Consider the following 25,592-nt stretch of genomic DNA (forward strand, 5'->3'; position numbering starts at 1 on the left):
CCAATCAGTGCAACCCAAGTGTCCTCAGATTTCCTGTGAATGTGCTCAGAACGCTGCTATCAGTGTTCCTGCAGGCAAGCAAAGCTCCTCTCCTCCGAGCCACACCAATGTGCTGCTGACCCCTGCAAACCAAACCTCCCAGGGTCCTTCCCCTTGTGTCCATGAAGTTCTGAGTTCACTCTGTCCTTCCCAAGAGGAACAACCATGCACAGACCAAACAGTGTATTGCCCCTTTCCTCCACAGCAAATCCTGCCTTAATTAGGAGGACTTTTGCAGAAGATGTATTATCTCCCAGGCCAGGATCACCACACTACCATATCATGAAGAATTCAGCCCTTGTATCATCTTCATCTCTGATTATTTCTTTCTTTAGCTGCTGCTAACATGTTTGGAGATGTAAAATCACAACACTTTACTTCCTCAAAGGTAGCAGTAGGAGATATCTCAGTGCAGAAAGAATTCCATAATTAGAAAAGCACAGGGGTCAGCTTTTTTCCCCCTCATCAAGCCTGGGAAGCTTTAAACAATATACAAAGGCAAAAGGAGAAAATGGTAACAGTACTGAGAAGGCTAAAATTTGAATGAGATAACAAACTTTTCTTGTGGAAGGAAAAGGAAATGACTGATTCTAAAAAAGCTTCTGTGATAAATCATCACCCCTGCATGAAATTCCATTCATCTATGTGGCAATATCTGGTAGTAATGTTAAAGTAAAACAAAAAGGAACAAAAACTTAGCAACAAACAAGTTTATAAAGAACAAATTATAGCTTGCTAGAATTGTTGAGCTTTTTCAGTAGTTCAAAAAGTAGAAAGAGATTTGAGAATCAAGCAAGGCTTTTAACAGCTGTATTTGTATTACAGTCATAAAGGCATAAATGTGAAATGTAGCTCTAATAAAACACTGAAGTTTATAAAACTGGTTGGTAATTTTCCACCCTTTCCAGGAGTATCTCAGAATATCCAGGGGAATAATACCTGAAAGAGAAGCATTTTGTTTGTGTGTTAGACTACAAGGCATGTTCTGTGCAAAGTAATAAAATACTATGCATATTTCTACTGATCAGGAAAAAATCCTAGCATTAAACACTGGTCAAGGAACTCTACAGTTACTCCTCTACAACATTTTAACAATCTGCTTTTCAACTTCCATTATCATTTATACTTGGAAGTCAGGTTTTTTAAAATATATTTAGCTTCCTTTAGGGCATGTAGGTAAGCAGCTACATTTTAGATAGGTTCAGCTGCCATAAGCATTGTCTTTACTGAGAAACGTAGGTGCTGGCTTCTTTTGAAATGACGGCCTTTAACAAAAAAGCATGATTTTACACAGAACTGTTGGCTGCAAATGACAATAGTCTGCTATTGTCAGACATAAGCACACTCCCCGAAGCTCACATGACGTCTACATCCATGAGAGGGACACTGGTTCTGGAACAAAAAAAATTGTCACAGTGACCTTCTCTCTCTCTAATGCCACTTAGGGATGGACACTGTCCAAGAGGTTTTCATTAGAGTAGGACTCTATGGTCCCATTGCTGTCCTGCTCTCATTCAACTGGTTTTCCAAATGGACCAACTACATGTATCCAATATGCAAGCATCAAAGCTGAATTTAGTTCTTGTTTTCCAGATTAAGAGAATCTGAAATTTAATACTGTATTATTCTAAAAACATACATCTCAGTATATTTCTAGTTTTGCAGGCATGTGAATTGCCACCTCTGAGCCCTGAAAGCCTCAACTATAAAGAGAGAGGAACATACTTCCATGCAATGTAGGCCTAAAATATACTAAAAAAAAATCCCAGTGCTTTCCCTTGAAGGAAAATCTATTTACCTTGCTAATTTTCATTTTTCTGAATAATTTCTGCATAATTAAACTCTTTTTAAACCTCATATTAGTTCTGTGATTTATAAAGCTAACTTTCCAGTGCATTACTGTATTCAGTCTGCAAACAGCCTAAAATAACAGGTCTCCAGGACAAACCCAGAGCTGGATTCTATCACAGCTGCTGTGCCTCAGGCAGCACAACCAACATCAGGCAGAAGCACAGACAGGCAAGCAAGAGATGCTCAGAGGGGCCTTTTCCTTTATTACATCCCAGGCTAGATGAGTAACCTTTTTTCATTTACAGGGGGGAAAATAGCTATAACAAAGAAACATTATTAATATCCAGAAAAGCATAAACAAATTCCTCTTTCCCTCTGAAGTACTAGCTGCAGAATAAAATTTCTTTATGACTTTGCTTTTACCCATTTGACAGCCACTGGCTTTTCTTTGTAGAGACAAACAGGCCTTCATTTTGTGAGACTTAGTTTCTAGCTACTATTAGCTGAAGAACTCTGCTGCTGTAATTAAAATTGATGATGCAGATTTTCAGAGCCTGTAGAGGGAGTACATGAGTACAATATCCTTCTGATGTGTTGATGGAGTGAAGGACTGGTAAATGGATATCCAGAATCTAGGAGGGCATTTCTCTCATCATTACAATTTAGGATGGTGACATTTTGACTGTAAGCTATTTAATAGTGTTTCTGTATTCATTAAGGGCAAAGTTCAACTTGGTGCAGACAGCTGGTGTATGGTCCTTTTATATAACACTTAAGCCTTGTGATGAGGCTCAGGGAGGAAGGGCAGCTGTGGGCAGACCAACTGTGCAGGAGAGCCCCTGGACCCTCTGTACATCAGAGGAAGTTTCAAAGGAGCCTCTGAATACTCTAGCTCAGACACACTATTATGAAAGTCAAGGATGCAACCAAAGATTCACCAATACCTGTATTTTTGGAGCCTAAGTAATCCACAAACAAGTTACCAAAATAAATTTCCCACAGCCATTCATAAATATGAGTGGTTGTACTGAAAACTCAGAGTCCATGTGGGCAGTGACTTTTCTTCACACTTTCCTGCATGAGCCTGATTATTTGGGCTTTGTTGACAGACAAAGAAATTTGATTCCAAATACAAAAAGAGAAAGCATTCTAATGTATGTGTCCAGAGGTTGTGTTACCGCTGGGGCAATTAACCAAATGTTATGCTTTGGTTTTATTAAAACCAAAATTCACATAGGAGTTAAATTACTATATTAAATCCTTCCTTTGTGTTGTTCCTGTGAAAAACATCTAACAATGTTACAAGTATGAATGCTTTAAATTTAATTTTCCCTACCTTACTATTTCCTCTGGGTAGCAATTGTTAATAGTGTTGATATATTCCTGAAGAAGTGACCCAGGTTCTGCTTTTATTTCTTGAACCTTTTTAAGTCCACCAGTTGTTACAAAGAGACGACGCGCTTTATTGTCATGTGGTAGCACCTACACACAGAATAGTACATTTTAAAAAATTCTTTTGAATTAATCTGTATGCTACTAGGCTCAAATATTGCTTATTTGTTTTTAATTCAGAGGACAGATGAAAAGGAAAATCAGAGAAACAACATCTGTAATGACTGCTGTATTATAACACCCAGTTGTATAGGGAAAAAAAACCCAGAAACCAGCCCTTTATGATTACAACATAATTTATAATGTACTTTAATATATAACATATATAAAATAATGAATTTAATATTTATCCTTACATAAATAATATTTCTTGAATTATTCCTACAGAGACAATAAGATTGTGGAGAATAAATAGATAATCAAAACAAAACACTAACATGGAATAACAACAGCATCTGTTCCACTTAAACCAAGTTATTCAGGTCTTTTATGTCAATTCCCACAGTTTAATTGTAGAGCTGAATTTTATATCATTATAATGATCTAGTATAGATTAGTGCATGAAAACAATACTGAGAATTGTTGCAAGTGAACAATATAGCCTTGAAGCATTACATTCTACTATTAAATTCCTAGATATTAAAATCCTTTAACACACTGTGTAGCCATGGAAGCCTTTTACAAACACACACGCAAAGCAAAAACGTGAAGTTTCTGCAGCCAAAGGGGATGAGAAGCAGGAATGATCAGACAATAACATTCTGTGCTCCCTGAGTGATACCAGTACGCAGCTCTGTCCAGAGGACGGCAGCGAGGGAGGAGGGAGGAGGAATGAAGGAGGGAGGGAGGAATGAAGGAGGGAGGGAGGTGGGGGCTGGGCCAGGCGAGGGAGAATGACTGCATGTAGTCCATAGGCCCATAGGGCTGCAATATTATTAAAAAAAAAAAAAAAAAAAAAAAAAAAAAACAGAGAGAAAAAGACAGAAAGATAATGCAAGATGTCAGCTGCATCGCTGCATCTACAGCAAAACCAGATGCATTTGAAACCAACTCTGAGAGTTACAGATTATGAGGGCAAAAACATTTTGTAAGCTTCCACACTGGTCAGACATTAAGCCATAAATTTGACTGTATTTCAGTGTAAAACAAGAGCCTCAAATGAGGAAGGAAATGCCCAAAAGGATGAAGAAAAAGAACAAAATTGCTTCCATGCATTCAGGCAAACAACCTTCATTTCTGTGGTTCCTCTAGGCTGTACAAAATCAACAGACAGGTAAAGAAAAAGCAGGAGAGCACAAAGACTTCTCTCTATTCTATGCTCCACAGAAGTGTCAGGAACAACTGTGATTTTTTCGTTGTAGGAACTGAACAGACGTCTGTTTTCACATCTCTCCCACAACAAGAACTGCCAAGGAGGAACTAGCAAGGAGACAGGATATGGCCCTTTCCCTGCCTTCCTCCTCCACACTGTGACTTCCAGCCTGGATAAGACAGCAAAAAACTCTCTGAGATGGGGCCCCAAAGAGAGAGAGCACCTCTGAGACACAGTCTCTTCCCCCATTCCAACCTGAGACAGCACAGAACTGCACAAACTCTGAAAATGCTAATGCTAAAATACACAGTCCAGCACGAAAAACAAATAGCACCCCATTTTGAAGTACAGCTTGGAAATAAGGCTTTTACCGTGCCATAAATAAGCCCACAGAAGTAATAGACCACAGCTCTAAGAATAGGAAATTCCCAAGCTACGGTACAGGAGAGACAAATGCTTTTACTACAGATAACTTAAAATTAAGAGTACACTTCAGAAGAGCAAATGCCAGACAAGTATAGTTTAATAACATATAGGCAAAGGAGAAAATTGAAACAAAACAAAATATCAGCTGATATGAAGGGCACAAAACCATTTTCAATAGCAAGCAATGTTCAAATATATACTGGATAACCAATTGCTACACACTTGGCTCATTAATAGCTCCAGTCAGAACACAGAAGCAAAAGGGACTGGATTCTGTGCAAACCTCCAGTCTTTGAACAGCCTTAGCAAGAAGACAGGAGAAATGAAACTGTGGCAATGTAATCAGGAATCTGCACTACCAACAGCAGTGCTTCCAGATCTGTCATAATCAGAACTGAGTATCAAGAGTGTTTTACCTGGCCATTTCCAGAAAGAGCATCTCACCCACAGAGCTTGGTATACCCTGCTAACAGGTTACACTGCAGAGTATTGCACAAAACATAGTCTGCAGTTGAACAGGATTCCCACCATGTGCTGACCATTACAGACACTGCAAGTCTCCCAGTCAGTCAGTTGCAATTACTTACAAATTTTAAATATTTTCAATAAATTTTATCACTTTTACATGCTGCATTCAAATCAACAATGTATTTAACAACTAAGTTTCAAAATATTGAGAGGGATGAGAAAAGATTTGGAATTTTTACACTTATTTGAGACTGAAAATTAATCAGGATAAAAGGAGTGAAGCCTTTATATTATTGTAAAATATCTGACTTAAGTCACTGCTGTACAGACAGCTTGTAGTTTATATAAAACAGATGTGACTGGGATTTATGTGATACATCGGCTCAGCGAAAATATTTGCACGTGAGTTAATATTCCACTTAATCTCAAGAGGCAAGGAAGAAAAAAACACCTTGCTTATAAGAAACTGTTTGCCCAGTCTTAGGATGAATTATGGCAGATTCCAAATGAAACAGTATCCAGGTGTATAAGACAAAAGAACAGGATCCAAACTGCTTTGGAAGGGGATGCTTGAGGATCCTGATAAAACACTGACACCATTAGAGTGGCTAAATGGGAAACAATTAGCAATTAACATATTACTCACCAAGAAGAGCCTTTTCTTACCTTACTAAACTGCCCAATAATATGCTTCATAATACTGGGAGGGGCCTCATGAAGCAGTGGTTCAAGTGCTGGAAGATACGTGCATTTCTGAAGAATGTTCTTTAAGGCTTTCTTAGTCTATTGAAATGCAAAATAAACTTTCTGTATTAAAATATCAACAAAAAAAAACCCAAGAATTCATATATATCACTGAAGTCTGATCAAAAAAGCAAATTGATCAGAATTTTCAATGGGCAATTTCTGAATAGAAACTATGATATCTATCAGGTCACTTAATGAAGAATCAATTCTCTACTTAGATTTATTAAACCTCAAAACCTACAGTGCATCATATTATTATTATGTTATCTACAGTCAAAGTAATGGCAATATTCCTTTGACTATAATGAAAGCTGGAGTAGATGTTTTAAGGTCAATTGAAGTACTCTAATATAATAAGAAAGTTAAATCAAAACATACTTTAAAAGATTGTATTTTAGAAGTGGCTCACTAGGAGAGGCTGCTGGTCTGGGGTAGCAAAGTGCAATGTGGTCCAGGCAGGGGGGGAAAGAGAGAGTGAAACAATTGTGCATTGGTGCATATTTCTGAAAACAAACTCAGTGTTGACTGATACAAGCAGAAGTAACCTTCTTGGGCAGGATCACAGGTACAGCTAATTTGGCTTCAATGTTTTTGGGACTAGTGGAAATTACTATATAAAAGGTACTTTACATGGAATGTGGTATCTCAGTGGAACATACAGAAGCATAGTGCAACATGGGAGACCATATCCTGTGCTATTGCACTCTTACTGTTGCTCAGAAATACACTTTACTAAAATGCAACTCTACTGGCTCCCATTCAAGGAAAGGCCCTAAATATGGGCAGTTGCATGTTTTAAAGAGCAGAGCCTTGATTAGCTGTTACAGTTTTATTATAATAATAAAAATGTAGGCAAAATTATTACAAGAACTGTAATATTTTCTACAAGAGCTTATACTTGCAAAAAAAGAAGTCAATAATTAGAAAGGAGTCACAAGAAATTACAGCAATATGGGTCTATGCAACTCTGATCTAAACCGGGAAAAAATAAGGAATTAGTCTGTGGTGGCTGTAGCATATGATTTGGTATACACCACATGCACATGCATTAGGACCAGCCAGTCCCCTAATAAGTGACACAGCACCCAGGAAAGCTGTGACTCAGTGAGCATCAATAAAAACACATAATTTAGTCATTTTCAAGCACTTAAACCTCTTGATTACAATTAAAATACCATAGAGCAAATACTACAAATCTACTTGCTTTTGTTCTTAGATCTTCTGAGCTGCGTGGGTCCACAAAGATATCGAGCAGCGTGGGCAGCACGTTGGCCACTGCCACATGACGGGCGTGCTCGGTAGTGTGCCTCCCAATCTGTCCCAAGGCCCAGGCAGCTGCTGCCTTAATATGATCTTCATGTTCTTCTACCAGGCAGAGACACAGTGGTGGTATCCCCTGCAGCATTAATCAAAAGCACAACCTTTACAAATGTAGACCAGGGAACGACAATGTGAAACAGACACAGATAGTTAGAAAATTACTCTCTATTTACACTCTTCTAAAAAAAGCTGTAAGAGAATGCATGCTAGTGGTGTCATATTTTTACAGCATTATGATTAGTGAGAATTTTTAATAAATATTATTAATATAGTCTAAAATAAACAGATTCAATGTTCTAAGTCAGAGAGCGGTTTGAACAAACATGCAAATTTAAGATATAAAAAGAATACACAACATAATTCAGGCTGTACTGAGTAAAGATGGCAGGTTTTCTCAGACTGAAAATAAAAGAATTTGAGTGCTTATGATTCTATGAAATCAGTTTAAGACCAGAAGGCCTCAATCACTGAGTCTCTTTCTTTTTTTACTTTCCACAGCACTAAATTTCAACTTATCAACCTCTTCTTGAGTCCAGTAGTTCATGTTTGACTCACCCAATCACTTCAAGAAGGGCTTCGGCTTTTGATTTGCAGACATCAAGAGGTGGAGATCTCACATCCAGCTAAAGTTGTTCTGGTTCAGGGTCTTTATACTTTCTCCACAACTACCTAGTAGCTGGTATTTTATGCCAAAACACTCCAAACATTTCATGCTGCTTTAGGTAAGGCAAAGCTACTAAACCTCTATCCAAAAAAACCCTTTTTGTCCATTTTATGAATCCTTCTCTACTCTTTTCTGCACAGTTTTCTTCTTTGTTGTTTTGGGTTTTTTCCCCAAGATACTTTTCAAATACAGACAGTAGAACTATACATATTACTAAAACAAATAGATTAACTTTTCCAATAATGCTTCATCTTCTACTCTTTCATACCACAAAGGACTAAATTGTGGGGGGTTTTGCCACTGCCTTATAGCAGAAGACCACAATGTAGTGTTTGTCCAGTATGATCCCAAAAATCATTGTTCAAAATCCATCCATTCCAGGCTAGAGTACTATGGAATGGAACTATCCCTTTGCATCATAACAGCATCAGTGTCTAACTGCATATGGTTATGCCACAGTGCATTTCTTTCTTTCTTTCTTCCAGTTTGCCAAGCCCTATCCTCAGCACTATGTACCACTCCACAATTTAATTTCCCCTGAAGCAGTTTTTGGGGTTTTTTTTAAATGGGTTTCGGGTTTATTGAAGTTTATTATTATTTCTTTTGTAGATCATTCATTAACACATTTAAGTTCATCAAAGTTTGCCCAGATCCCTCTCACTGAGGGAGATGCCCAGAACTGCCCAGAACTCTCACAGCAGTTCCATTCAGTTATGATAGGAATCATTATTATTCTTCAAAAATCTAACTTAGGGGCTTCCTCCAGAACTTAATCCTGGTTTAATTCCATTTAATTTCAAGTACTCAAAAGCAGGAGCATATTTGCTCTAGGCATCACTAAAAGTGGAAAGAGAGACACATCCAGAGAAGAGCCTCCAGAGATGGCAAGGAAAAAAGCATCTATTTCTTTAGTTTTAAAATACAGAAGAGCATTTTTTTGATCACTCCTACTTACCCTGCATACTATGTTATGTTGTAGCAACTTCCATTTTTCAACTTGCATTTCTACTAGAAGACATTTCTGTTCCTTTATTTATACTGTTTTGTTGCTCCACTCACACATACATTTTGAATGACTGACAGTGTGAAAATGGGTCCAAAATGTTAGTGAAATTGTTTCCTTCCTTCTGTCATTAGTTAGCATTATTCACATCAGACTACTAAGCCAGGCACTAATTTCACCTATTGCAAACATTGCAAATTCTCTCTCTTCTATATCATTGCCCAGCAGAATTTATTTAAACCTGAAAACGTATAACTTTACTCATTTGAAATGTCACTGGCAGAACTGAATCAAACCACATTACATAAGAAACTGAGGTCTTTTCAAGTCTGAAGATGGCTGCTGCAAGATACTCCAGCAGCACTAGCAGAGCCATGCTTGTACAATGAAGGACACCTTTAAACACAGGTGTTCCAATGGAGCTTTCAATGCAGCCACAAATACATATTTTAAGAGGAAGCAGACTGCAGAAATTCAGTCACTTATTTTCTGTACCCATGCAATTGCAACACAGAAAAATCACACACTGTAATACCAACTAATCCACAATGTTCTGTAAAAGGTTCAACACCATAAAGACACCCTTTTATCAGGTTGACACAGAATTTCAGTCACAGAAAGCAGCAATAGTAGGAGAAAGTGCATTCATGGAGAGCAAGTATATAATCCTGTCACAAAATACATTCTCTGCCTATGTTAATTTGTACCTGTACCAAAGAATACTGCTGAAGAACTACAGGAAGACAACAAAGTGATGGCTAACCTTGGAGACAATCACTGCCATTGACAGGTTCTCCGAGTGAGCCGCCACATAGCCGAGTGTCATGATGCCAGGCAGCCTGACAGTCCCTCTGCTGCTGCCAATACAATCAATCACTGCAGCAATTCCACCTGAATTTACTATAATCTGGGAAAGCTGAAAAGATAAACAGAACAGATTAGAGACTCTGAAGTATCAACAGGTATAAAGAACCACATCAGAGAAGCCTTTTAATGTATTGCTCCTATTTTACAAAATAAAGCTGGAATAAGAGTGATGTACCATACAGACTGTTGGGAACTAAGTGCAGCATCAAGTTCTCAGGAATGAGGCTGATTTGCTGCTGTGTTTTTGATTGAGTTTACTGCAAAGAAATCAGGGTTCTGAATCCTTGATGCTGTATATCATGGAATGACATATTCTCTACTCCATCATCACACACCAGACAAATGTGCAAATGATAGCCTATCACAGGACTGATCTTGAAGATGCACCTGATAAGCCAGATTCTGTTTCATCCCAGTGGCCCTCATTCCCAACCTAACATCCTCTGTTCTGTGCAGGGATGGAGGCAAAGGCCCATTCCTCCTCTCCCCTGCATTCTAAATTACCTCTGTGGCATAAAATCCTTCGTGGATTCTCACACCAAGGCTTGAAGCCAAGGACAACTGTTCTGGATGCGCAAAACTGACTTGGGCTGCACCATTCTGCCATGTTAGCATGCTCTGAGGAAAGTATCCAGGGAACACACTTGATGGGTAATGGAGTCTTCCCCAGAATGCCAAATGACATAGCCCTGCTTATAAATAATAATCAAGCAATGCAACATGGGCTTCTACCAAAAGCAAACTTGTCACATCACTTGAGGGACAGCAGTGGAATATGTATGATATCAATAATGCATAGAAATCAAAATTATTTCTTATTCTTCTTATTATTATTTTCTTCCATGTTTTTAGGTATATCCCATTCTCCCTACAGATTCCAAAGCAAAAGGAAGGTGTTCTTAAAAGTCAAAATTAAATTAATAAAATGGAGGCACATGAATTCCCAAACAAACTCAAGTTGATTTCTATAAATATGAAATCCACCTTTGTCTTAAAGCCTTTAAAAGGGGATTGTTTTCTTCATGAAACAGCCAGATGAAGCTTTCAGTTAGTGCTTAGGAAAATCTGTTCACAGGATTGTGAATTACAGCCAACAGCAAACGAGTCCCACATCTGGACACAGCCATGTGCACCTGGATGTGCAGAGCTCCTGCTGTGTCCCTCAGCCCTCACTCCAAGTTCCTCTGTTGCTGCCCTTCACATGAATTTTACTGCATCTGCAGCTAGAGAGTCGAGATCTAAAAGCCATGAGTCTGAAATGACACAGCCCAGTCCTCTAGAAACACCATTTGCCAGCGTGTCTCCACTGCAACATGCATTGCTTGAACAGAGCTCCCAGAGCTGGACAGTCATCTCTGTCACCCTAAGTCAGACATGGATTGTGACTTCCCATTGGGAGTCACCAAGGTGCCTCCCAGTGCTCCTCTGGAGAGCTGCTACCATGGCCAGGTCCTCTTGTGCCAGAAGCTCTTCTGGCTTCACCTGCAATCCTGAGTTTGGTCTCTGGCCTCTGACTCTACAGCCCCCTTTTGATAATGATAATTTCTTTACTTTTTTGAGGAAGTGAAGTTGCATTGCCCATGAGGTACAGGGAGAAAGTAGGAAATGTGCCAAGACTGTAAACTTTTATCACCAGCTTAAAGACTGGCAGGCTGAAGAAACTGCACAACATTCATGTTTAAATACTTCTCAATTATTAAGTTGGCATCATGATTTTGAAATTACTATGCTCAGCATTGGTGTATTCCACAAATACATGGCTTATATTTCATTCCAAAGTCATATTTAGCGCCTTTTAATTATCCCTGTGGTCTGGCAGATTACCATAGTTATAATTATATGGTTTTCCTATTTATTTTGTATTGACTTTGCCAAACATCCCCACCTTCCTATGGGTAAAAACACTGTAAATGCTCAAACTCAAATTACAAACTCAAGTTACCATCAGGTTAATAATAAATAAGAGATTTTTGACCTTCGCTGTCATTGGAAAAATAATTAAAATGTGATCCCAGCACCCCTGAAGATTTTTTAAAAAGACACACGCCATCTATTATTGTTAAAGGATGATCTTGCAATTTATTAGCTGGTATCATGACTTCTGTGAGGCTTTTCTCATAATATTTTTAATATCTAGGACTGACAGTACTGTCAGCCAAGACCTCCCTCTCTGTGCTGATATCTCATAGAATGAAGTAGCTAGGTATACATTTTATGATTCCCGGTTTCCTAACCCAATTCATATTCAATACACATCTCATAATATCAGCATTTCCATATTTTCCAATGAACATGCCAAACAGCCATTTGCCCTCCCTTTCGAAAAGCAAATGACAGAATAATCCTGTATTTTATTTAAAGTGTAAAATCTAATGATATGACCTTGTATTTGCATTTTCAAGGTTTTACCTCAGGCGTATGCTTTGCTATCTCTCTAATTAAAGTTGCACCATTTTTCTTGACATATTCATCTGAGTCCTTCAGGCATGTGAGCACAACTGGGAAAATTTCTGCTTCAACCACCAACTCTGCAAGATCCACTGAATGCTTTGCTATTTGGCTTAGAGCTGACAGCACCTGACGCTAGTAAATAAAAATTGTTATAAAATCAATAGTATACAAACATCCCACAACACACACTCCCCCTGCACACAAAAATCTATTGCATCAAGGAAAACAAAGCAGGATAGGGAAAACAATTACAGCTATTTTACAATTCACTGAGTCAATTCATGCACAAATATAATGGCACCGAACATTCGCTGGTTCCTGAATAAAAGTTTCTCTTTTGTTTTATCCCATTCAAACTTGTATGTATTTAAAAAATAAATATACACACACCATTTAAAACTGTAATTTAAAATTTACTAAAATCTATAGAAAGTATTTCTATTTACATAAATTGGATCTGTCAGATCTTATATTAAGAAATCTTTGTGGCATTTTTATGTTGACTTCTGTTTGGTAGAGTAAGACAGAAAATTTATAATAAGAAACAAATTTTTGTCAGTTAAACACTAGTGATTAAACCTTTGGCAACAGCTATTCACATCAGACAGCACATTTTAAAATACAATAAGTTCACTATTAACTGGCTTATCATATAATCTTTAGTATGCAAAACCTTTTTTGTAACTGAAATGTGCAAATCTTACCTATTAAAATTATCTGCTGCATTCTTCATAAACTGTATAATTCTAAAAAAATCCCACACTTCTCACTTTAAAGATTAGTTTAGCTGTTCCTCGCAGAGCTGCAGTTTTTATCCAGTAGCTAAATTTGTAAATATGGGCAGAACTCTTTGTCACTAACTACACAGTTTCATTTTGTTAACACCCAAACCAAGAGCTTCTAAATAAATATGCACATCCGTGTCTTTGATTCAATCTCAAGTAATGACTGGTAGAATGGAGATAAAAAAAATTAAATGTACCTTCAGTTTAGCATCAGGGTTCGGGATCATCTGAGCTAAGTGAGCGATAGCTCCTGCATCCACTACTGTCTGTGCTAACTCTGGAGAATGCTTTGAAATATCACTGAGAGTTGAAGCAGCAATCCTTTTCAAAGCAATTTCTGGCTCCTGGATACAGAGCACTAAAAGAGGAACAGCGCCTGCATCCACCACAGCTTGTGACAGTTCTGTAGGTCCAAGGAAAGTAATTAAGTGAGTATGGGTGACTGACCCTTGTGCAAGCCATTTTTCACCCTGACAGATACAGCAAAGGAAAAAGGGGAGGGTGTAGTTCACTGTCTCGACATCTGCATTTCAAATCAGCCCTCCTGGTTTCATAAACCGTGTGGACCAATCCACAACTGAAAAGAATGCAGGTCAATAGATGGACCCCCATTTACATGCACACATTTGAGGTAGATTAGGCTGAAATGGTTTGTTATTCTGTTTTCTTTTTCTTTTTTTAAAGTAAGCAGATGTCAGCTGTTTAAACCCTGGCTATTCTGCACTGATCAATAGGAAAGCATTTTATGCATGGCTAACAACAACACAGAAAGCCAAAGTACCAAAATTTTATCAACCGGCTAATTAGAGAGCATTTTACCCTCTTTAAATGATAAGCAGATATTAGCATAGATCAAATGCCAAAAACAAAAATACAAAAAACATACATAAAATATTTATCTTACAAAGAAGATTGCAAAAATGGAACTTGGTGATCAAAACTAGTCTTTGCTACCATACGTGGGATGAGACAGAATTTATACTTTAATGACAAGAAAATGTTATCATACACAATTAGACAAATGAGAAATATCATCAGTGATATTGTGTGTCTGAGATTAGCACAATATCCTTAACTAACTGCACCTTAAACAAAAAAAAAAAAAAAAAAATCTGAGTGTGTGATTAGCTGACATAGACAAAAATTACGCTATTAGAAATTCATTAGCTCTCTCTGTGTATGCAGCATTAATCACAGTCCTAAAATGAGAATTACTGGATATCAGAAGCAAAATTATATTTATATTATAACCAAGCTGTGCTATTTTAAAATAGTGTTGAAAAAGTGGTAAAAACCATAGGGGATTTAATAATCTATTAGGTTCTTCGTTCAGTTTTGCTACACCTTATTATGCATATCCATTATTATCTTTAACATTTATCTTGACTTACAGTACCATGGCAACATATGGCTGTTGTATTTCAAGACTCTAACTTAGCTTTTGATTTATAGTCCATCCATAAAGAGATTTTCATACTAAGAAAAATACAGCATACTTCATTAAATATACATAGACTAATATAGTTTTTCATGAAATCTGTATGTCATGTCATCATTACGTTGTTAATATCCAAATAATGTTCCAGACCAGATTTGTTTTCAATTAGTGAGTTATAGCCGCACACTGTAATACATGTGATAAGTCAAACATTTACACTGTATGTTATGTTATTATACAATGTTTTAAAGAAAATATAAATATTACATCAAAAAATAAATAATGCAATCATTTTTAAACTAATACAATAACCTGAAATTAGCTTAGTTGGCTAGAGCATAGTGCTAATAATGGTAAAGTTGTGGGTTCAACTCTTGGACAGGCCATTTACTTAAGGCTTGATGATCCTTGTGGGTCCCTTCCAATTCAGAAGATTCTGTGAATCTGTAAAATTAACTCTACAAAGTTCATTTTTCAAATAAATATTTGACTGAAAATGTAGTGCATGCATCCTCAAAATACACAAATCATAAGATTTCAACAAACTCAAATGCTGTATTTTAAAAATCTGAAGTGAAATATACCTGAAATGTATGTCAAAACAAATCTGAAAAGGAGCTAATCAATGTAAGTGGTATAAGTTACAGACAGCTTTTTGTGGAAAAAGCCATGCCCAGTTTCTTCAGCTCGTGTTTTGCTGCTGTCCACTGACCAAGTGGAATTCATGGTGATCTACTGTCCCACAGCCCAGATTAACCCCTCCAGCTGTGCCTCAGAACTTCAGAGCAACCAGAGCTCCACTGCCCACAGTCTGCTGGGAAATGCTAAAATCAGGAATCTGATGTCAAGAGGGACATGGTGATAGAAGAATGGCCTTCTTTGATGTCTTAGGAGCTAAAATCATGAAGTTCAAGTAGGGAGAGAAAGAGCTTTAGGTCACAGCTACACTCAGGCATGCAAAAGTAACCCTAAAAGTTATTTTGAGAGAGCAACCTAAATCTGATTCAATTTAGATCAGCTCTTGCTGCTAGAAGTCTGATATCATTTAAATACTGATGGTTACTGTTGGTCATGGGTAATTAAAGGTTTTTCTTCCAGTGGTGTTTATAAGGCTCATGGCTAATAACTTACCACATGGAGGGCTGGACCTGTGTCAAGACAGACAAGTCATAAATGGACTGTCAGAAAAACAGAAAAGCTGAGGCAGGGAAGAAAGGAAATACATCTTGTTTCCCTGAAAATTCAGCCCAAAATTACAATTCTAAGTATTAATGATGCTATTATAAATTGTAAATCTTTTTTTTTCCCTCAAGAAAAGGCTCAATTAATCTTCCTACTTGTAGAACATCTTTAATGCAGATTATACACTAAAGGATTTGTGAAACTTTGCCATCCATTTAGAAACACAGACAGAGGTGGAAAAAATTTAGACTGAGAAGGAGTTAGAGGTGAAAACAAACTTGGCAATAAGGAATTTTTAAACCAAATATTCACTCTAAAAATAACTAAAATAAATTACAAAAATACTCTTCCAAATACTACGCCAAGGCTGTATTATAAGGGCAAAGAAAAGACAAAAGAGAGCAGTGAAAAGCTAATGTATGAACCTCATTTAATTCCACAGAAGGTTAGGAAATTGAACTCTGTTTGTCAGACACAAGAGAACTATGTCTCAGAACTGACCAAAAATAAAACACTTTCATCCAGATCTACATAAGGAAGATTTTAGCAAGTGGAGATAATATAGACAAGATTCAAATGGATGTAGAAGAAAGACTAATAAAGACAGATTTTGGAGTCTGAGATGCCACCAGTTCAAGTACAACTTGAAGTTGTAGTAGAGTTGCGCTGGTTTGTCCCAATACAAAAGTACTCATCAGGAATGAAGAAATTAATTCAAAGTAGGTTGAAGACTTGTCATGAGTTTATGTGATCAGGAAGAGGGGAAAGCCAACAAAGTGGAGCCAAGATCCTACCTACATACCCACTGAAAACAATGGGAAGTCTTACAGGATTATTCTAAACTAGTTTAAGGTGCTAAGAGAAAAACTCTGCTAATGTTATCACACTGGCAATAATAGCATGGATTATAAAAACCAGACGAGGATAAAAAAGATGAAGGTGAGAAAGTGAATGTTCAGGTTTTCCCCAAAGAAAGAAAATCAGCTCAATATTATATTGACAATATACAATATTATACCCCCATAGTAGAGCAGCAGCAACACCCCTGGGTGGAAGGAAATGCAGGTTTCAGTTCAGACCAGGGCTCTCAAACAGACCTTGCTGTGGTAGCAGGTGCATCCACAGGAAATAACAGGTTTTGACCAAAACAACCACCAATACTGCATTTTTCTGAGGACTGTGTGATCATGTTATGGCCACACAGAAAGACTCTAATTCCCACAAGTAGCCCAAAGGCTGCACTTCAAAATCAGAGGTTTCTGCAGGCCTCTACAACCACAGTGCCAAAAGCTTTCACCAGGAGGATGGAGGTGAGACTCAAATCACTGAAGAGCTGAGGAAATGGTTCTTGCAGCTGATGCTGCTTTGAGCAGGAAACTGGACTAGAGAGCTGCCAAGGTCCCTTCTAAGCTGAGCTATGGTCCACTGGATGACAGAAAATGAGCAAAATTCTGCTCTTAGCAATAAGCTTCAGTATCAACAGTGTTGTTTATTTTTGTTTTCCTACCAATTTACAATATACTGAAGCATAAGACAATGAATAAATTACACCTTTAATGCAGACAAAGAAAATGGAAAGCCAAATTATTTGCATACTTCAAAGAAAACAATTTTGCATTTTAACTGAATATGGTGTAAGTAAAATGTTACAAAATATTTTTCATGGACCTGATGGTATCTATGGCATTTGAAACATTTTATACTTCTTTTTAAACCCAATCAGTAAAAATAATGAATGGCAAAATCACAGCACATTGATTTGTACACTTTGGAGTAAGATCAGTATCTGAAATTCAGCTGAAAGGGAAAGAAAGAGCAGAACTGCACAAGCAGTTTCTAAATTTTGGAATCTGACCTGGCAAGATTTTAACATCTTGAAACCTCATGAGACATTTGTCTTTACCTAAAATCTCACAGGCCTTCTGGAGACATCTGTTCCCAGAAGAACTGCATTTTAAGAGATTTTTGTATGAAGTCAGTATAGAACTTGCTAGCAGAGAGGATTTTCATTGTGGGGGGGAAGCCTCAATTTCTCAGAATGGAAGTCTTTCCATGGGAACATACACTGCAGTTCTTAATAGCTTTACTGGGTCATAGGTGCAATTTCTGATTAAAAGCAGAGAGACCCTCACCATTGCAAACAGTTATCACTGAATGCCAGGAGGCTTTGACTGCACTCACGAAGGCAGAGGTTCACATCCTGCCTAAAACAGACCAGGACTTCAATCCCAGAGACATGCCCTAATTATTGAACTTTTCTTACTGGAGCAAACAAATCTCCCTACCCCCAGTCTTTTCAGGAGAGAGAAAAAGTCTTGCCTCAATATTGTCCCAGTTCAAACCTGCAACAATTTTTGAAACTGAAAAACCTTCTGTGAGTGGGGGGAACAACCATTTTACACCCAGGTCTATTTTTAAAGTTAAAACTGCATTATGTGTCCACAGACAGTCAATGACAGAAAATCATAACCAGCAAATTTTGTCAACAGGAGCATGTCAGTCTAATCCAGAGCTTCTTGAGCAGTTAACACCAGCTATTGATAAGAGAGAGTCTGTATCCCATTTCTCTATCTCTGGATTCCATTTCCAGCAATATCATGTTGCAAAGGCATGCTTGTAGCAGTGTAAGAAACATACGATGCACAGAGTGATCCTTCCTCAGTATAACTCCTCTACTTTCCATAATCATTTTAGAGACAAACTGTGACTGTTATAGAGGCAGTCAAATCCCCTAAATTGGCTGTAGCTGGGCAATTTTTTCAGGGGTGTTTTGGTGGGCTTTTGTTGGCATTCAGGGTTCTTTTACTGATTACATCTCGCGATCTGTCTATGTCCTGATGCTTGCAGCTTGGTAGCACTCACAATTTCAACCTAATTTCTGAGGATGCTGTTCTTATTGTCATTGTAAATTGACATAAGGTATGCACCCATTCACCATCAGCAAATAAATTATTCATAACCATGGAATAAAAATTTGTACAAGGAATTTTTTTGTCTTCAATACCCCCACATCACCTACATCTTTGCAGATAATGCTGTCACACAGTGAACTGGATCACACTAAAGCTCCATCAGCATTCATGCAGTGAATAGCATGAAGGGCAATTGAAGTGAGTCAATATTGATTTAGTGACATAACAAAACTGCAGAAATGTTTATGTTAAGAGTAATGCAGACACACACATTCTACACACATTTATACAAATGAACGCTTTTGATATTTAAATAAATATCTTTCAGATGGAAGGAACAATTCTTTTCCATCAAGGGTGGAATTCAATCCTGATGACCAAATGATAAAAGATCATTACCAGAGAGGTGTCCCAAGAATTAATTTGTTCCCCAGAAAATGCAGTCTGTTAGAAAGGTGCTAACAACTTTGGAGACTGTCCCAGTAAGCTAACCCGCTATGTGGGAAGGGGGAATCCCCCATGCCTTCTGCAGTCCAACATTCTGTATTGATTAAAAAACAAAGAAAAACACTTTCAAAATCAGTCTATGTATGTTTTAGAGCCAAAACCAAATATGAAACTATGAGTTAATGCTATGATCCTATAATTAGTTCAACTTTGAACAATACGAACACTAACTGTTTCTCCCACCCCTTCCAGCTAGCAGTTTCTTCCCTCAGTTCTTTCATTCACAGTCTAAACTTTTACTTGAACTATATAAATAGCTGGTAGAAGAACTATCAACCACGTGGATCAGTGTTTAAATAGGAACATGACACCACCAGTGAGTTATACAACTGCCTGTGAGACAGCAGTGAACTGCTCAATACTGGATCCCCAGGATCTATTCCTGACTCCCAGAGAGTAGTGTGGTCCACTGGCTAATAATAACATAGTGCAATAAATTTGGCCTATTTATTCTGCAAACACCACTGTAATGAATGAATGAAACTTGCCCCTCCCTAGGCTTCTCCATTCAACCACGTATATCAAAGAAGAACTAATGCCAAGCAAAAGAAACCTGGTTCTGCAGCAATACCTACACAATATATAAGGATTCAGAAATCTGTTCATGAAGAGGAATAAAGCAGAGTGTCCTTTTTTGACCAAGGGCCCAAAACATTTTCTCTTAAAGCACCTCTCATAACTGGGCACTGCTGATGTCAGGTATGCCAGTTTCCCACAAAAAGGAACAGCATTGTTGGAATGGTACAGTTACACTAGAGTTTCATCCCAAATTTAAAATTTTCTAACTGAGAAAGAAAGAAGAAAAAGTATATTTTCATACTTACCAAAATAACACAATTTATTATTGTTATCACATGACATTAAGCTAAAAGATAACACACATGAAACTTGTTACCTGGATTGTGTCGGGCAATGTATCCAAGTCCCCAAGATGCACCTTCTTTGACTCCAGGGTCAAAATCTTCCAAGCAAATCACCAGCATTTCCAGTGCTCCAGACTGTACTACAGCCTGAGCTAGTAGTGGAGAATGTTTAGCAACTGCTCTTAGCACAAATGCAGCTGCTTTCTTGTAGTAACGCTAGACAAATCAGAAACAAACAAACTTTCACTAACATTAAGAAGCTTGAGGCATAATATAGTACAGACATGCCTAAATTAGACTTTTTTAGTAGCAGCAATATCTTATATAGACTCAAATCAGGACCACTGGATATCACACAAACAATGAACCTACAGTTCTTTGGGACAGCTCATGACATAAAATCTGCAGCAAGTGCATAAACAAACAGAAAAAAATGAGAGAGCTAAGAGGATATGGGAAAATAGAGTAGTCTAGGTAAGTCTGTTTAAGTGAGTAGTGAACAACAAGAGCTACAAAAACAATAACTCTTAACATGTTGAACCAGATTACAGAGGTTATGCAGGCAAGCTCCTAAAATAATTCTGCCCATCTTGGGCAGAAACACTTGCAAGGTTTTTCACTTTCTAAAACAGATACCCTCACAACATCTCTATGAGAAAACACTAGTTACATTTTGCAAACAGGAAACTGACACAGAGAGAATTAGATCAAATAAAAGAGTTTAAGATATGAATCCTGAAATGCCTAAATACTGCCTAAAACCCACAGCGAGGAGACTGAAAACCCATCCCACCAACACCCAATACTGAATAACCCCCAATTTTGACCAATTTTGACTGCAATTTTACTCCTGCCTGTGTCCAGAAAAAGCTCCCTTTGAACAGGAGCAAGCACCTGGCCCTTTTGTCATAAGGGCACACAAAGTCTAAGCTCTTGTCTCAATTCTGCCCATCTCCCTCAGGGCTGGACCAAATAATGGTTTCAGTATGTATATATAATGCATGACACTGCACACAGCATGGGGCTCCCATGTAAACTGCAGCAGAGATTTCTTCTAAAAGCACAATTAAGTCTTCCCTCAAAAAGCCACTTCTCAGTCTCCTCCTGCAGTTTTATATCCACCATTAGGATATGGAAATTGAAGTTTCCTCTACTTTCTTGCACTTTTCAAAATCCAGAGCTCAGTTAAAGCAGTCCGGCCACAGAAAACCATGTTGTCAGAAAGGCAGGTAGTTCCCCTCCCTCATGAAGGGCAAGATTCATGGGGACACAAGTACCCTGCTGCTGTGTCTGAGTGCCTGGAGTGTGCCCTCCAGCCTGGGCACTGACAGATGATCCCTATGGACAAGCTCTAGAGGACTCTCTCTCCGTGTGCCAGCTGCCTTCGATTTCATCCCAAGGTGCTTCACTCTCCCCTGCTCTGCACAGGCAGTCTGGGCACTTTGCAGTGCTAGTCCTCTGTCAAGGCACCCAAAATTTAAACAATGCAAAGCCCACATCCCTTCTGGATCAAGTCCAGAAAAACAAAGAACCACGTGAGTGCTTTTGTGCATCCTGTGAGGTACCCAAACACTTTCAAAGCCTGATCTAAAGCACTAAGATATGACAACAGAACAGTATCTGCAATGCCTCCCAGGAAATAAAACACACCCAGGCCCACTCCCTGGCCCTAGAAGAAGGTGACACAGCAGAAGGTGACACTTCTGTGCACTTAAATTCCTTTTTCCTCAAAGCACAGTGGCCTCATCTATGCTACTGGAAACCATTCCTGCCTTGTGCTATCCCTTAAACCATGCCCAAGCATTGTTGAGTAGTTTGATGTCTGGCATTGGCTAAAACCACATCAGAGAGCATGATTAACAAGCTACTGATTAACAAGCACAGTCATCTTTCAGTGCTCCAACACATGCCCTTACCTTCCTTAGTTTATCAGTACTAACATAATTCCTTGATGCCAAAAATCCAGTTTTCTAAGTTAAGGTCTGCAAGTAGGTACATTAAACACAATTTACAGGCAAAGCATTCAATCTCATTTGGGGCAACAGAAGTTAAGGGAAACAGTACAGACAAATGGTGCAATCCCCAGATAATGTAAGTTACTGTAAGCTTTGCTGAACTCAATGGAGCCATATTTGTTTATATAAGTCTGTACAAATATGGGTATGTTGTTTCTGTTAAGTAATTATGCTCCTGGCAAAGAAAAACACTTCTTTGTTTTCATTATTCAAAACACATTCTTTAGAAACAAACCGTATTCACAGGCATAGCCAGAATATGCTGTAAAACTGAATTTTGCTCAGTTTAATTGACAAAACATTGATCTGGGATGTTACCCTGTGACTGTTCCCCATAAATCAGTAGAAACGGTATTCATTGTGTGCTCAAAGAATCTCATCCTTAAATACAGATGTTGGTACACTAAAAGTGAGTGGAATGGAAAAGGTTTCTTTGCCTGTGGGAAGTGACAAACTGTCTGCTTGCTAAACTCTGCATGAACTGGATGAGTTTCTCCTCTTGCCCTCAGTCACCAAGGCATAGCAGGCTTTCCATGACCTCACACAAGTCTTGCTGTTGCTTCCCCTAATCACTCTGTCTCAGGGTACTTGAGCTAATTTAGTGAGGGTTTCAAGTTGTAGCAGGGAGTAGTTTCCAAACCAACAGTGGGTAGAGTTCTGTTCCACATATTCCCTTAAAAATAGAAATAAAATATCCAAAATGTTTATAACCTTGTCTAATTAATCTTTACTTTCTTTTCATACTATACCAGTATCTTGCCATCAAAGTTTTTATTTAGTGTTTTCTTTTTCAATTTTAATTGTATAGGCAATGATTCTATATGCACAAAAAGTATGCAATGAGTACATTTACATCTTTGTTTTCCTCAAAAGATTGAAAATTAAAATATATGGTTTTCCAAATTATATTTCCATTGAAAACCTACTTTTCATAAATCAAAGCTGCAACATCAGTGTGGCTGTGATATAAGTGCACTTAAACCCTTCAGCTGTCAGCTTTCAGCTGCTAGGAACCTTACTTGAAAGTATTTCTGTTAATCTAGGTTAGCATCATTCAAAAATCAAAGCTGAAAGACACACAGAGCTTGAGGAAAAATATGAGGAAGGGTGTGGAAGAGACCAACAGATTTATTTGCATTGCAATTGTGACTGTACTTTGGTTTTGACAAATATGAAGATGAAAACCTTTCTGCATATTTTCCTGTGTTAGAGGTTTGTTGTTTCTCACACTACAGATTTCCAAAGGCCTGTGTTTGGAGATACAAAGTATTTCATTACAGAATTTCAGGGGTTTTACACGTGTCTGGTATTATGGACAAAACCTAGTCAATTATCACCACAGCTTCCCAACCGTCTCCTTTTTGAAGAGGATCCTTTTACAAAGCATCACTCAACATTTTTAAAATGTTACAGTGCAATGAATGTATTTCCTATAGTGCATTAAACGGTAATACAATATTTTAAAGTCAAGCTTATTTGAAGTCAGACCTCGGCATAGAGTACACAGAGATCTCTCAGGGGTTCAAACATGAATGCTGCTCTGACTTCAATACATTTAATGTCCTATTAGAATAACACCAGATGCTGACACAGAAAGATTTCCTTTTCCCTGTATAATAATTTTTAAAAATATTACTTCAGAGAACAATAATGCCTTACATTCTCCTCAGGCAGTGAACATATGAGCTGTGGAAGAATTCCTGCCTTCACAATTGCCTCTGCCATCTCCACATCATAATCAGCAAGTCTCCCAAGAGCCAAGGCAGTGGTCTGTCGAATACTTGGGACAACATCCAGCAAAAGAGGTCTCAGCAAACACACCACACCTGAGTTGCAGTAGGAAGACAAAAGCCAATTTGGTAAGCTGAAGTTTTTCTAAACATTTGCCTTTATTCATAAAAACCTACTAATTACTCCTCCGGGTAATAAGAGCATGTAGGAAATCCAGGTGTTCCACTGAAATGAAGTTGGCACTTGGATAGCACTGCTGATGTATAGCAATGTTTCTGCCCACTTTTCATAGGTACAGAACAATTCTGAAATCAAAAAAAAGGCACATGTAGAAATAAGTTGTATTCAAATATCTATAAAATACATCCCAAAGTCTACACAAGAAATGAAGTTACATTCAAACATACATAAAATGCATCTGTTACCATGTGCATGGGAAACTCCACTGGAGATGCTGGTGAGAAGACACTGACATGTCCCTCATTCATCATGCCAGTAGAACCTCTACACTGAATTACAACAAATTACATTTCATCTGCTGTAACCAATGACTGACTTGAAGACCAATATCCATAATACATTACACTCCAGATAGAAGAGTTGTAGATTTCCTTATCATGTTATTATTTATGATGTGTTTTCACTGATGAGTTCACAGCATATCAGCTAAGCATAAAAAATGTGAAAGTAGCAGCAAGGGAAACTATAAAAAGTTACAGACTGAATGACTGGATAACAAAATGGCAAGTGAAATGGAGCTCATGCAGGAAACCCAACTCCAACCTCACAGATGCAGTGATGGACCCCAAACAGATTACTACCAACCAGGAGAAAAATCTCAATGTTAGAACAGAGAGCTCCAGAGAGATCCCAGCTCTTGCTCAGTAGTAGAGGAGAAACTTTACCTGCAGAAGTGTACAGAGTGCTCAGGATTATTGAGAAAGGGGTAGAGGCTAAAGCAGGGGTCACCACTAGCCTACATTTAATACCCTCCACTAAAGTAGAACTGAAAAAAGTTCAGTGAAAGGGAACAAGGATGATCAAAGATGACCAATCTGTATGTAGAAGCTCTTCCTGTAAAACGAGGACTCTTCAGTAGGGATAGAAGTGAGATCCCAATGGTTATATAAAGAATGTGACTCGTAAGGTCTGGGAAGGGAACATTATTTGTATTGTGATCTCTAGAATGTGCTGTCCCTGCAGCAGCCAGCTCCATGAATTAATATTTTGGAGCTTTAGACCTTAACCAGAAAGCAGATGTCTCTGAAAATGGAGATGTTACAACAGAACAACAGACACTCAGAGCTACAGGTCTCTTCATATCAGCTCTCTCAGCCCTTCTCACTGATTTTTTTTTACAAATATGAAGATCTAGCTGAGCAACAGTGAAAGAAAGCAAGACTTGCCTTCTCTCAAGGGCTCCTATGGTTATTAGCATGAACAAAGGCCTTTTGGTGTGACAGTGCCACACTGGGGGATCAGTGCCTGATGGCAAGCAACAAACACCCAGGTGTTCAACAGGGACTCCATGACAAGGAAAAGCTGAGGACCTCAGAGCAAGCAAAGGGATGCAGGCCATAACAAGTTATACCTGTAGCATACTTCTTGCCCTAAAACGAAAAAAAGTAAGTAGAGAAGCAGTAAAATTCTCACCTTTATTTTACACCAAAACCAAATTG

At 38.1% G+C, this 25,592-nt stretch overlaps 1 protein-coding gene across 2 annotated transcripts in view; it reads right to left on the reverse strand.

Annotated features, from left to right (window-relative positions):
• Window positions 1-706: 706 nt before the first annotated feature.
• The window catches only part of SPAG6 (sperm associated antigen 6), a 34,128-nt gene continuing 9,242 nt past the window's right edge, over window positions 707-25,592 (reverse strand). The window contains exons 3-11 of one of the 2 annotated variants that reach the window (XM_058811688.1): window positions 23,842-24,008; window positions 20,200-20,383; window positions 13,463-13,668; window positions 12,439-12,612; window positions 9,926-10,078; window positions 7,380-7,571; window positions 6,095-6,211; window positions 3,167-3,312; window positions 707-978 (exon numbers count right to left, since the gene is read on the reverse strand). In XM_058811688.1, coding sequence (XP_058667671.1) covers window positions 912-978; window positions 3,167-3,312; window positions 6,095-6,211; window positions 7,380-7,571; window positions 9,926-10,078; window positions 12,439-12,612; window positions 13,463-13,668; window positions 20,200-20,383; window positions 23,842-24,008 — 1,406 coding nt within the window. In that variant the 3' untranslated portion in view covers window positions 707-911. The remainder of the gene's footprint in view (window positions 979-3,166; window positions 3,313-6,094; window positions 6,212-7,379; window positions 7,572-9,925; window positions 10,079-12,438; window positions 12,613-13,462; window positions 13,669-20,199; window positions 20,384-23,841; window positions 24,009-25,592) is intronic. The other variant, XM_058811694.1, reaches the window with a different exon arrangement.

Source organism: Ammospiza caudacuta, chromosome 1, assembly GCF_027887145.1.
Source record: "Ammospiza caudacuta isolate bAmmCau1 chromosome 1, bAmmCau1.pri, whole genome shotgun sequence".
Classification (NCBI taxonomy): Eukaryota; Metazoa; Chordata; class Aves; order Passeriformes; family Passerellidae; genus Ammospiza; species Ammospiza caudacuta.